This window comes from Corvus kubaryi, unplaced genomic scaffold, assembly GCF_017639235.1.
Source record: "Corvus kubaryi isolate FWS band 111438036 unplaced genomic scaffold, C.kubaryi_AGA036_p1.0 129, whole genome shotgun sequence".
Taxonomy (NCBI): domain Eukaryota; kingdom Metazoa; phylum Chordata; class Aves; order Passeriformes; family Corvidae; genus Corvus; species Corvus kubaryi.
The window spans coordinates 139,676-153,146 of record NW_024580664.1 but is presented as its reverse complement, the minus strand read 5'-3'; the positions used below and the strand labels follow the sequence as shown (position 1 = coordinate 153,146).

General features: G+C 40.0%; 2 protein-coding genes across 3 annotated transcripts in view; one reads left to right on the top strand and one right to left on the bottom strand.

Moving 5' to 3' along the window:
• EEA1 (early endosome antigen 1) overlaps positions 1–10,632 on the top strand; it is a 69,177-nt gene extending 58,545 nt beyond the window's left edge. For both annotated transcript variants that reach the window (XM_042025422.1, XM_042025416.1), the window contains 4 exons: positions 17–255; positions 1,726–1,846; positions 2,196–2,294; positions 3,390–10,632. In XM_042025422.1, the coding sequence (XP_041881356.1) occupies positions 17–255; positions 1,726–1,846; positions 2,196–2,294; positions 3,390–3,512 (582 nt within the window). In that variant the 3' untranslated portion in view covers positions 3,513–10,632. The remainder of the gene's footprint in view (positions 1–16; positions 256–1,725; positions 1,847–2,195; positions 2,295–3,389) is intronic.
• A 1,357-nt stretch (positions 10,633–11,989) lies between these two features.
• Positions 11,990–13,471, bottom strand: part of PLEKHG7 (pleckstrin homology and RhoGEF domain containing G7) — a 32,749-nt gene continuing 31,267 nt past the window's right edge. The window contains exon 18 of the mRNA XM_042025433.1: positions 11,990–12,495. Coding sequence (XP_041881367.1) covers positions 12,388–12,495 — 108 coding nt within the window. The 3' untranslated portion in view covers positions 11,990–12,387. The remainder of the gene's footprint in view (positions 12,496–13,471) is intronic.

The following is a 13,471-nucleotide window of genomic DNA, read 5'->3' as shown; positions in this document are numbered from 1 at the left end:
TCCATTGTTTTCATAGCACACAGAGAAAAAAGACAAAGAAGAAGAAAAACGGAAACATGAGGAAGAGGAGACCAAGCTCACCATGCAGGTCACAGCCCTGAATGAAAATCTGGCTACCATGAAGAAAGAGTGGCAAAGCAGTCAAAGACGAGTGAGTGAGCTGGAGAAACAGACAGATGATTTACGTGGGGACAATGCTGTCTTGGAAGCAACAGTCCAGAATAATCAGGATGAGAGAAGAGCATTATTGGAGAGGTAAGCTGTGGCCATGATGATATGGAAGTGTAGTTTGAGAAATGAAATGAAATGAGAATGAAAACTTGTTTGAGTTGATTCAGGATTCTCTATTTGTGCTTTGTTTAAATCTGTATTTGTTCTTAGTGCCTGGGCTGTGGGTACAGTTTCCAGAGTGCAACATTCTGTCATCCCTGCCAAAGCACAGCAAGGGGTTTTGGGAGCCAGCTGTGCTCTTTGTGATCATTCTGTAGAAAACAAGGCAGGCTTGTCAGGATCTTTACTTATCACCCAAGCCACAGCTCTGTGCTTGCTGTCAAAGATTTATGTCCATCTGTAAGAGCCTTCTTACTGGGCTTACTTACTTCCACTGGGCTCCTCTGAGATTTCAGGTATATAGGCTGTGGCTTCTCATCTGTTTTGTGAACCTTGTGAGGCCTGGCAGAGAGAACTTCTTTTACCTGAGCTAACTGTCCTTCTCCATTACTCTGAGGCTCCCATGCCTTGATTCAGTTGGAATAGTTGCAATAGTCATCCAGAAGCCTGGAAAAGACCCCTTAAGTAACACAGAATTTGCATAGGAACTCCCAGGTGTGCCCACTACTCCGTGTTAGGAGACTGAATATGTGATTGGACTATATAGACTAATTTTCACAAAGGAGGCATTTTCTTCCTCCTGAAAACCTGCAGTCTTATTTTCTCCAGTCCTGCTGTTGTCTCTACAATATATTTAAGTCTTTGGTAAGCAGAGTGCTTTTCCTTCAGGCAGCAGGAGGCCTTGCAAGGCAGCAGGAGCTACCTGAATGCAGTGATTTCCAGGGTAAAAGAAACACCTGTGAAACTGGAAGCTTTCTTTGTCCTTATTTCCTGACACGTTTGGTGAAGGCAGAGGGGAAGCTTTTTGTTGGTACTGTCAAGCTTGGTGATTTGACTTTTGAGCAGTAGACCTTGGGAAAGGATGGGATCAGTTCAAGTGAGATTCTCTTTCTTTGGCAATCCCTTGCTGTACTGTGTTGAACTCATCCAGTAGCTGTTTACATCTTGGCAGAAAAATACCCTTTGAAATTTGGCTTTCAGCAGTTAACTGAGTTTCAGCTGATGGGAGGTGGCCTTGCTAGAAGAAGAAGGTTCCTTTTCTGCTCTGTTGTCTTGACCTCATCTGCAGCATCTCGTTTGTGAGAGTGTCCTGTTGCACAGGGGTATTTATCAGGGCTTGCTGTTGAGGGGGACTGCATTCAGCATTGTCCCTGGTTTGGGGAGTAACTCCAGGTATTGATAAGCTGCAGATACTTAGGAGCAATGCCAGTATAATCTTTAACTGACTGTTACAACAGAATGTTTTCCTGGTCAAGGCATCCAAGAACTTTTCAGAGCAAGGATTTTTTAGGCTGTGTTTTATGCAGGTAGCTTCTCAGACTGACAACTGGCCCAAAGGACACACAGTGTACATTGTCTTAAATGCTTTGAGCTGACTATTTATTATTTTACCAGGTGTATAAAAAGTGAGGGAGAAATTGAAAAGCTTCAAGCCAAACTTGTAGAAATGAAGAAAAAGCTGGACAATACAACTGCTGCAATGCAGGAACTTGGCCGAGAAAACCAGTCATTACAGGTATAATTTGATTTGAAGCTATGAAACCTGTTGATTCTCTGTTTGGAACCTTAGGAGAATTTAAAATTTGTGTCAGATTGGTGGTGGGTTGCCTTTTAGGGTCAATTAAGGTGTTATATTTGTGGTGTGTGAGGGTCATACTTCTGTCTGTGTGTCATTAAATCTGCTTATAGTTTTGAAGCTTGGAAGGTTTCCTCTCTAAACAAACATAAGCCCCGAGTATCATTACAGAATTGGTGCTTTTATTCTGCAATGGGTAGTGTGTGCTCTGGAAATAGAGGATATTAGGGGGAATTAGACATGCATTTTTTTAAAAAGCCTGATGCTTTTTTTTACATCTTCTGTATAGATCAAACACACCCAAGCTCTCAACAGGAAGTGGGCAGAAGACAATGAGGTACAGAATTGTATGGCCTGTGGAAAAGGCTTTTCGGTGACAGTAAGAAGGGTAGGTGTGTTCTACTCTGTGTCTGTGGCGATTTTCTATTTTTATTGTTTTCAAACTCTTAGATGGGATACAGACTTCAGAAAATAGTGCTGTGATTCTCAAGACATCTCAGAGTATGCAGTTATGGTTTGCAGTGCCTTAACACATTAAAAATAAGGGCTGTGGAGCTTACTTTATTCATGGTTCTTTTTCCATTTTCACAGCATCGGCTTATAAACAGTGTTAAAATGCTTCATTTAAACAGTGTTTAAATGCTTTCAATTTTGCAAGCAGGCAAAATCACAGTTGTAAGCATATTGACAGAAAATATATTTATAACCAGTCCAAACTAGATTTATGGGTATAAAGGGAATGTAAATTGGTTGAAATTAGGTATGTGTGAAAATATGAAGCATCACCATGATCTGGTGCTTTGTGACTCTACATTTCTAAACACCAGCTAGACATGGAACAGAAAAAACAACTGGATGTGTTTTAGGTCCGTAGTCAGACCTTGGTTGTAAAAGCAGCTGTGGTCAGCTAAGATGTTAGCATCAATTGGCAGGGTCTGCCCTTCATCCAGAGATGAGCACCCGTCCAACAAATGACTTGGCAATGAAGTAGATGAGGGATATTTGTGAGGTTCGTTTTTGCAGAGCTTCCTGACTTGGTCTTAGGTGACTCCCCCTGGCCTGCACTATTTCAGTGATGTTCTTTGGGTAGCCTTTGAGCAAAGGCTCCTGGATCCTTTGATTCAAGGATACTTCTCAATGTGAAAGAGGTAGTTACGTATAAGAAGAATGTATTTCATGTGATCAGAGCAAGTTCAAGAGAGCAAATTTAAGAGGAGGATGAACTTAAGCATCTCATTTCTGAAACTGGTATATTCTCTTGAGTCAGTGAAGCACTTCTGAATGTTTTACTCATTTATCCTTTAGAAACTATTTACTCATATGACCTTCTCTGTGCTATGTAGCTGCTACTTAAAAACTAAAATTAACTTTTGGAACATGACAGCTGATTTGGCTGAGAGTTGACTTAACATGATAGTGATCTCTATTACTCATCACTGCTCTGCCACCAATGTTCAGCATGTATGTTTCTTCTCTTCTGCAGCATCACTGTAGACAGTGTGGGAATATCTTTTGTGCCGAGTGCTCAGCAAAGAATGCCTTAACTCCTTCTTCCAAGAAGCCTGTCCGAGTCTGTGATACTTGCTTTAATGACTTGCAAGGATAACTGGCTATCGTGAGTGACAAAGAAATGTTACACTAAAATTTACTATTTCTGTTGATGCACTTCATTCAGCACTCAGACTACTATTCAGTTTGGACAATGATTGTAACATTTGGCAAAATCTAGTATATTTTAAAATGTTTATTGATACCAAGCAAAACTATTGTATTTTTTTGTGAGACATGGGCTCAGATCATCCATAGCTTACTGACATTAATCATGGAAAGAGCTTTTATGTCTAGATTAGAAATACCCAGTTATTTGTAAATAAAGTTTAAACAGAGGAGTAACAATGTATTTTTTTATCTTTTATTTTTTTGTTCAAGAGAAACAGCATTTATGTGATATTGAAGTTTATTCTTGTTTCCTTCAAAGAAAAAGGAAGATGCAAAAAATTGTGAGGATTTTATGTATCAAATGTTGCTGTAAAAACATAACTAATTGTCGCATTTGATTGCATATCTGATGTTCTTTATAACCCCCTGTGATTTTGTTTTTTCTCTGTCTCTCTGGTTCCTGCATTTTCTCTGTAAAGTTTGAACTCTACAGTGAGGGTAATGGCTGGACTCAACTTCAACTCAGTTTTATTTGCCCACTTGTAGTATCAGTGCCCAAGTCTTTATCCAAATACAGCGCTTGAGTGCTGGAACATCTTTACACATACTGTGTTGCACAGTTGGTGTGTGAGTGTGTCTGTCTCTCTGAGAGAGTATGTGTGAACAAATGGTGAGACAAAGTTTATCTGGCATTGTAGCAGTATTATATGATACATTACAATATTTCATCCCATAGTGATTGATTTCACTTTTACAAATTTGGTTGATGGATTTTAATATTCAAGAAACCCTTACATGTGGCTTTTAAAAAGCGAACAAATAATAAAAGCCTGTAGGACATCTCTGCCCCTGCCCATACCCTGGAAGCACTGAGAGATCACTGCTGTTCTAAGGGACATCCAGACCTTCCAAGCCCGGTATCCAACTAAGAAAAAGTATTTTTTGAGACAACTGTAGTTTATCTGACCTTTTCTTCTGTCCCTTCCCTCAGCTTTTGGTGGAAGAAGCTGAACTCCTGCTACACCTAACAAACCTCACTTTTCCATTACTGCATCTGACCCCCATTACCAGGGGCTCTGAAGTGTTGTGTCAGCTATGTGATTTAGTCTGCTCAGAATGGTGGTGTGAATCTCCTGCTGCTGGCTTAGTTATAAGCCCAACAGCTCTAACTAAGAGGCCACTGTATATGATTTTAAATATTTATTCATATTTTCTGTACTGGGAACAGAAGTTTCTTGTACAGTTCATGTAGGGTCCAAACTTCTTTTTTGTTGTGATTTTGTTTGCACCTCTGTTTTTGCCTGCCTGTCTCTAACTTTTCTTCCCTGTATATCTGGTATTTCAAAACCCTTAAGATTATTTCTTCCAAGCAGGGGTTATGTCTTCCAATATTTAGGAATTTTTTGTCTTAAATACCCTAATAAATTCTCCACCCTGCAAATGCTTCAGTATCTTACCAAATTTTGCCAGCCGTTCAGAAAAAAGGGTTGTGTCCTGAATTCCTCTACTTCTTTCCTCAGGCAAGGAATCAAATTCTGTCACAATGATGGAAGCTTAGTCATCATTAGGAAGATTTGTTTGCTTTTATCTAGTTACAGCTCTATATGTGAATGAAGAAGTGTCTCTTTTATGAAAAATGTCTTGTCTTGATTAACTGTCAAGTGAAGAAATTTTATCCCTCTACTCCAGAAGTAGTGATCGATATGTTTCATATCCCCTTTTAACTTACCCAGCTAGTTCTACATTTGCAGTGTCAAGAAGCTTTCTTAAAATTCAGTTCTTATTTCCCAAAAGCCAGCTGAATTATGTAACTTGTTCTTGTCACTGTAAAAGGGTTTGGGTTACCCCTGTGGTTTATACAAAACACTGACCTGCTTTTCTGGTTTGAACTTGAGAGTTGCTTGCTCAAAAAAAAACAATTGCTGCAACAATTCCATACGAACAGAGCCTCTGGACTCCCTGTTTCTCTTCATCAGTGTAACTGTTTGGCATAAGAATCTTTTGAATAGAAAATATGAACAGAATCTCTGCCTCTGGGAATTTTTTTTTCTATTTATTTGTTTACTGAGAGAAACCGAAAAATTTGCTTTAGAGTCTTTCTTTGTCTGACTTTAGAAATGTGGGAAAAGTAGAAATGTGACAGTCATGCTCCAGCCTAGATGCATTCTGCTCTTTCATGTAACACACAGAGCCTTGTGCTGTTCTCAGGGTGAAGGACAACCACATAGAGCAGGAAGGATTTTTAGAGGGAAGGGAGAAACTTCTCACAGCTGCATAAGATCAAAGCACATGAAGCAGAGGAAGATGGAGATCTTTTAGGGGAGCTAGGAAAGTGGTTAGAAGATTCAGTTGTGTTTAGGCGTTTTGCTTTTGACTGGGAACGTGTGAGAGCTCAGGAGAGACTTCTGCAGTGGTAGAAGCTCTGAGGTTGTTCTTAGTTCAGCCTTTTGGGATGCCATTGTGTAAAGACAAGCAGAGTCACCTTTCTCAGCAGGTTGCTGAAGCAGTGCGGTTGGTTGACTGCAGATCACACCTCGTTGTGGAGCTCTTCTGCTTCAGGGCAAAACCAGTTTGATTTTTGAAAGTTGCTTTTTGCTGGCCAGTTTATATAACCAGCTTTTTGAGGGGATGGAAATACTTTTTGAACACACATTTGTAGAAAGAAGGATTGTTAAAATCTGGAGGAACAATGGGGTAGAAACTTTCATGCTTGAGTTTTGATTCTGCAGCAGTAGGTCCCAACTTCTACATCTTTTCACTGGAGTAGATTTATGACTCCATTGCTGAGTCTTATGCTCCTTCTTTTGTACTTACAATTCTTACTGCTGGTCTGTATTTGTTGACAGGATGATGGTATACTTCACTGCTTCACTGCCAGGTTGAAAGCTGTGTTCAAGCTCAATAAAATGCCCCATAATAAGGAAAACTGGAAGGTGAAAAGCTGTGTATTTACAAATATGCTTGCAGAGTCTGAGTGTTTTGATGGGCATGTTTCAATAGGAATGTGGGCTTTTTGTTCCACTGCTTTAAAACCAAGTAAAAAGCCTGGTGACTTTTACCACAGTAAATTAAATGATTCCAGGCAAAACAGTTTAATGTACTGACTTTTCAGACTGCAGACACAGAAACAGAGGGAAAAAATAATAAAATGGCAGAAGAGACTGAGTCTTGGAACTGGAGATGCACAGTGATGTGTTTTTACAGCCTCTAGCAAGAGGCAGATTGCTCTGGTTCAGTGAGGAGTGGCTATTATAGAGGAAGAGGTGAAAATAATGTCAAAACCAGCACGCAAACTGGAAGGTTTGTGGGATCCTGAAGCAGCCTTAGTCATTACTGTGGGATCAGGAATGGGACAGTGAAGTGTGGGCTTTGCTCTTGAAACTGTGCCAACTGTCCCATCTGTCCATCCGCATTCAGAATTGCTGCGAGAGCAGAATGTGAGAGACCAGCTGCTTTGTGGGCAGGGACAGGCTAAGGAAGCTTTCGTAAGTGTGTAAAGGATGGTCTTACTAAGGTTTGGGAAAGGTTCTTTTAACTTCCTGGAGACAACACCTCTTTTTCCAGTCAAAGACGTGCAGTCCCTTGCATTTTTGCCTCACAAATGCCAAATCCTACTGTTCTGCTCTGGCCTCATGTCAGTGATGCCTTTTCCTGCTCTTAAAATCAAGAATCAAACATGGTTAGAAGGGAAAAAGGGATTTTACCTTGGTATTTGTTGTAAGGATCTTTAGGTGCACTACGTCCAGGTTGAATGCACCCAAATGCACACTGCACTGCACACCCCCAAAAGGTCTGGTATATCGTTATAGGTCTTACTAATTAGCATATCTATCAAAGATTCCCCATTGAGAGGCTCGAGTGAGCCCCCCCCTCCAAGGAACCTTCCGTGGATGGTTCTATCTTAGTTTACAGAATGTGTTCTGGAGAGGACCTTGGGGTCTGGGGCACACTGATCCCTAGCTACGAAGCTTCTAAAATGTTTAGTCTCCTAGCTTGACAAATAAGTCTAAGAATGTAGGCTAAAAACCACTAAGAGTACAGAAGTTATAAGGTATACAAGGGGTATAAAAAGAGGCAAAAAATCATCATGGCATCATTAGCAGTAGATCATACTGGAGACAGGTAGCATTGCAGAGGTCAGTGGCAGGCTTTTGATCTTAGCTGGCTGTGGTTCACTGTTACTTATTTCTTCTCGCCATGTACTCCCTACAGTAATCTTCCCTCTTCTGCAGAGGTTGAATGAAGAAGATAAAAGTAACGAGTCACAGCAGGAAAAGTTGCTGTCTGGAGATGAAGAGACAAAAGGAATTTTCTGCTGCAGCTTCCAACAGAGGCAAGAGGTGTAGAGGAATCCTATTTTTTAGCTGGCTTCACTCTCTGGCACAAGAGTTTAAGCTGTAGGGTGCAATGTGGGGTTTTGCCTCTGTTTTTGAAAGGTGTCAAGTAACCAAGTTGCCATTTAATGTGGAGCACTAGGTACACAAGAACAGAGTAACTACTTTTGTTGGCTTTGGGACCATTAGGATTATTTGTGAATCCTCGCTGCAAAAGCTTCTTTATTAGTGAAGCAAGGAGGGATTTGGGAGCAGAAGCATGAAGTAACCTCTCTGTGTTTGTATTACATGAGCCAGAACAATTGAGCTTCTCATGCTAGATGTAAGACAAGTGACATTTATAAAGGGACCTGGAAAACTCAACTGCTCTTCTGGATTGTAAAGTGTCAGCTAACCATGGAGTGGGAATAAATGCTTGTTGCAAAACTTAAAAAAATACATGGCCAGTACTCAGTGATGGATGGAACAGTGCTGGAATTGAAGTTCAAACAGAATATAAACTGTGCCAGGAAGAATGATATCGTGATTGGAGCATGTTGAAACTGATAAATTGCTCTTTCAGGTACCACTGCTCCTGCTCTCATATTCTCAGAGAACTAGGAAACAACACTGTCATTTGCACTGTGCACTTTTTGCTGTCTAACTAAGAGAATCTACAGTAAGTGGAATGGCATCGTGTGCAATGCATGTATTAGCTGTAGTCATTGGACAGCAGGTTTATTGTCAGCTGGATTTTTCGCTGTATGCATTTGGCCCTAAGGAGAATTGCACTCACAGTTCCTTTTACCAAAAACACAATCATCATCTGAGAGCACGTGTAACAACAAAAACCATGTTAGTCACACACGTCTTTGTAGAACTTCATTTTAAGATTATAAAATGAGAAAAAAAGAGAATTTTATGTATTTGCAAGGATCTTGCCAGTTGTCCATTTCTTTGGTTTTGAAGTCTTCACCTCAGCATCCCTTCTAGAATAAGTTTAAAATTATTGTCCAAACACAGTCTCTCCAAAAGCACTAATGGATGTACTTTTCAAAACTAGCTATAATAGCATATCAGTCCTGCCATGGAAACGTGGTTTTTGAGGTATATTTTCTGTTTCTTTTTAAAGGGACACTGAATAAAAAGGTTTGCATGTTTAGAGAGATCATTAGATACCACTTAAGTTCACAATAACGAAGAGTGTAGGTACTAGGTAATGTAATAAACTCTGCCTATTGTCTGTAGCTCTCCACATACTACGCACTCACTATGCAGCAGATAGAGAAGTGTCTGTGCATTTGAAGATTGCTGAAGCCCTGCTACCCCTTTAGATCAATGTTGTATGAAGGCAGGAGCCTGGTAGGCATGTTTTCCAATTTTCCCTCCCTCTGTGACTGAAACATAACACTATAACCAAATTCATCTGTGTTTTCTGCTTTTTTTTTTGGGAAAAGAGGGCTGGGAAAGGATGTTCATTGTTTTATGTCAACAGGTCGGTGCTGGCAGGTCCAGGCTACTACTGTTGGCTTTATGGCAAAGTCCTCCATTGTTTCATGCTGGAGCTTGATTCCTGGCACAAAAGGGATGTTTGAAAGAACGTCTCACTGGGTTAGCAAATACCAGAACTTTTTATAGTAATATGTCTAAAATGCTGCTTGTATAGAAATAATCACTTTTGTAAGAAAAGAAAAAAAGTCACCAAAAAAAGTCACACCCCCAACCCCCCCCATTTGATGCCATTACATAAGATTTAATTTAAGCTACCTCTCAGTGTGAAATTCAAATATTAGGTAAGTTTAATAAGGTTTTCTCACTGTCATGTTATGTAAAAGTTATAGTGAATGCCAAAATTGCAAAAGTTTATCACCAAAAAGGAAAAGAGTAGTCTTTTTTTTTTTTAATGTGTATTTGAAAGTATCCAACAGTTTCAAGTTATTGTAAATTCTTTTAAATTCTTTTAACTTCTGTAGTTTCAACCTTGCAAACTCTAGCTGTTGGACAGGAAATAAATTGTAACCATAGGCTTTCATAATTATAGTCTGCTGGGTAAAACCAATTTTGTATGGAGCTTTGTCATTTGGATACAGATAGCCTCAGTCACCAAACGTATCATTCATTTGGTCGTGGTTTTTTTCTTCAGTACTCGAGATGTGAACTTGATGAATGGTGTTCTGTAATGGATGCGTGCCACAAATTACATGGTCTCATTTGCCTCTTTTCTGACTTTTAATGACCAGTTTATTATTGCAGATGTGAATATTGTTCATACAGCTTAATTTCTGTATAATTGTATAAAATATAAATGGAAAAAATATAAGTTTTTACTCAGTATTTAGAAGTAATGTATTATAAAAGACTTACGTTGCAGTTTTACTTACAGAGTACTGTACTTCTAAACTGGATCATACCATCTTGGTAGGTGTAGATAGATTTTTTGCATGAGTCTGTTTTGGTTTTATTTCTTTATAATTGAAGTTTTATTCTCTTAAGTTCTGCTTTCAGTGTTTGTATTTACTAGTTGTGATCATGTAGTTGTGCCTTACATTGTGGAAGAATTTAATCCAATGTGCACTGTAATTCTTTAACTTTGTGATCTGGAAGGTGGCTGTGGATTTGAATGAGAAGGTGACACCATGCATCAACATGTTCTGTGTAAACTATGATGAATTGTTGCTGAAATGTCATTTTTGTTTTCTAATCTGTTAAAGGAATGATTAATAATAATAATAAAAAAATTAGACCTTTCTAATAGACCAGGTTATATCATTCAAAACTACCTTGCCCTGTTTCAGACAGCAAAGCTACTTTGAAATGGTGGATATGTGGTTTTACAAATGAACTGTAGGGAAGCCTGTTCTTACACATGTAAGAACAAGCTAAATGTTCCAGTTTCTTAGAGTTGTGGGGTGTTGCAACAAAGGCTTTCACATTCCTGAGGACACATTAATAATGACTGTTTTTCAAATCTGTTTTTTTCACAGGTTAAATTCAGAGTAGTCTTTCCATTCCCAATAGCTGTGCGAGGCTGCTGAGTATCCCACATTTGATGAAAGTCCTTCTGTCACTGGCTGTGTTCAGACATCACATTCGATGCAGTTGGACAATTGGCATAAATGGAAGACTCAAAACTAGCACTTGTTTTAGTTTTTAGACCAATGAAGGTCTCACTTGTGAAATGGAAAGCTCTTTCAGGGTGGAACTGTGTTGCAGAGAGAAGCCAGATGATTAATGTGGGAGATCAGTTGTGTGACAAAGCCACTATTGAATTGTGGGGGCATGAACAAAAACCCATGTTTGACTATTGAGGCAGGGCCTCTGTGTGGATATGGAGAAAGATGGAGAGGTGTCCTCTGAAAGGCAGTTTGAATTGGAAAGTCAGTTTCTGCCTTGACTGCTTCCTGAGGTGTCTTTCTCTTGACACCACAGAAAAGCCTATTGAGCTTGTGTCTCCATGAAGACAAGCCTGTGTGTAAATACTTTCTTCCTCTGGGCTGTTCTCCTTGGAGACATGCTGCTCTCCAGGAATGACTACTTGTCTGGTAAAGTGTGTAGACCTGGCTTAAGGTTGTTTTGGTAAAAAGTATACAAAGTGAAATACCTTCTCCCTTCTGCCAGCACACAAAGCACAGACCTTAGTCTGTCAGGTGTGACTCCTCAGGGCTTGAAATACCTTTCTGTCATGTCAGCACTGGTTTCAAGATGCTTTGAGGTTCTGGTGAGCCCGCGGTGTGACGCAGTGTGCAGCTGAGCACGGGATTGGGGAGGTGGAGCAAAGCTGTGTCAGCCAAGTTGTGGCAAGGTGTTGGCAGCTTGTGCGGTGTCCTGGTGCAGATCTGCTGCCTGCACTGTTCTGCCCTCCTGCTTCATGCATTCACCACTTGGCACAGAGCCTGATGGCTGTGCCTTTCCCAGGAAGTTGTGACAAAAACTTGCCCATAACAGGCACAGGGGAAGAGCAGGAATTTGTGTATCACAGTGGCCTAGGCTGTATCTGGAGAGCACTGGACCAGGTAAGTGCATACATATATACACGTATGTACACACTCTCAGTATTACTCCAAAAAACACCTTGTGGTATTATAGGTTAGTAGGTAGAGACACATAATTATCAGGAGCTATGGCTACATAATTTAATGAAATTTATTAATACAGTTTGAATGATGGAGCAACCCTTCTAAACGTCTCTGGGGAATGAGTTGTCCTTACCAACACAGGGGTTTTTCCCCTGTCATGCTTTCTAGGAAATGGCAAACTCTAGTAAAGCTTCCCTGAGTGGCAAGAGCCTTCCCTAGGTGAAGCAAAGGAGCATCTAGGAGCAATATGTTTGTTGCATGGCTCATTCCCCTCTTCCAATTTATTCCTACTTGCTGAGGTCCAAGCTCTTTACTTTTGTCTAGTCAAGTCAGAGATCTGTTAGCTTCAGAGACCTAAGGCGTTCTGAAAGACATAACTATATTATCACCACTGTAGTCTTCCACTGGCTCTGTCAGTGCTGTGCTGACATTGTTAAATTTCAGAGGATTTAACAGGGAAGCAGAAAGCAGTGCTTTTCTTGGTTTCATGTTGGGTAGTGTAATTGGAGATTGCTGTTTCTATCTGTGACATCCATGCTTTCTGTAACAAGAAAAAAATGTTTGTAAGCTAAGACAACCTTAAAAAGTTCCATTAAGTTAGATGCATAAACACCCATAGCCTTTAGTTTTATTTAGTGTCTCTTCAGGCTCGTGCTCATAATTGCTGAAGGAAACGTGAATTATCCCACAACTGAGACTCTCCCAGTTGTTCAGGCCATTACATGCTGCAGGAATCTGTGTCTGGGGCCAGGGATTTCCAGTGAATATTTCCCTTTTTGGTTGGAAGGTAGGATTATAATGCTCTGCTTGTAATGGTGAAGCTTTTTGCAGGCTATTTCACCCCTTTCTGTGTAATGTTTATTAATTAGCTTAATGCTGTCCCTGCAGTTTGGGTTCCTCATTTCTCTGGTTAAGACAGCTCCATTCTTATCAGCATCAGAAGTTCTGTCCCACTCCAGGATCTGCCACGTGCTGCCATCTGAATTTCAGTTTCTATTATCATGCTGACAGCATTCAGCTCTATATTTGCTGTCACCCAGGTATGAGGCCAGGGAGTGACAGATAATTTCAAATATGTAATTTCCTTTTCTCTGCTAGTCACAGAAGTTGTCTCTGAACTGCTATGATTAGACATTGGACTAACCCTAGAAGGATTAATCCTTTGGACTAAAACCTTTAAAGGTCCCTTCCAACCCAAACTATTCTATGGTGCTACGATATTGAGAAGATGGTAGCCCTGGTATGAAGGCAGGTTTGGAAAGAGAAGGTAATATTTCAGTAACAGGAGAAAGTAATGACTTCTTGAGTAGACAGCTATTCCAGGTACCAGACAGTGACTTGAAAATTGAAAGAATTCACTCAGTGCTTCTCTTGGAAAAAGCCTACCACCATTTTAAGAATAGGTATTAATGGTGGTCAAATTTCTGTGCATTAGGTAATAGAGAAGGAATTTCAACTTACATGAGAAAGCAAAATCCTGTGAAGTGTCTGCCACACTTTCAGATGTTATATACAGT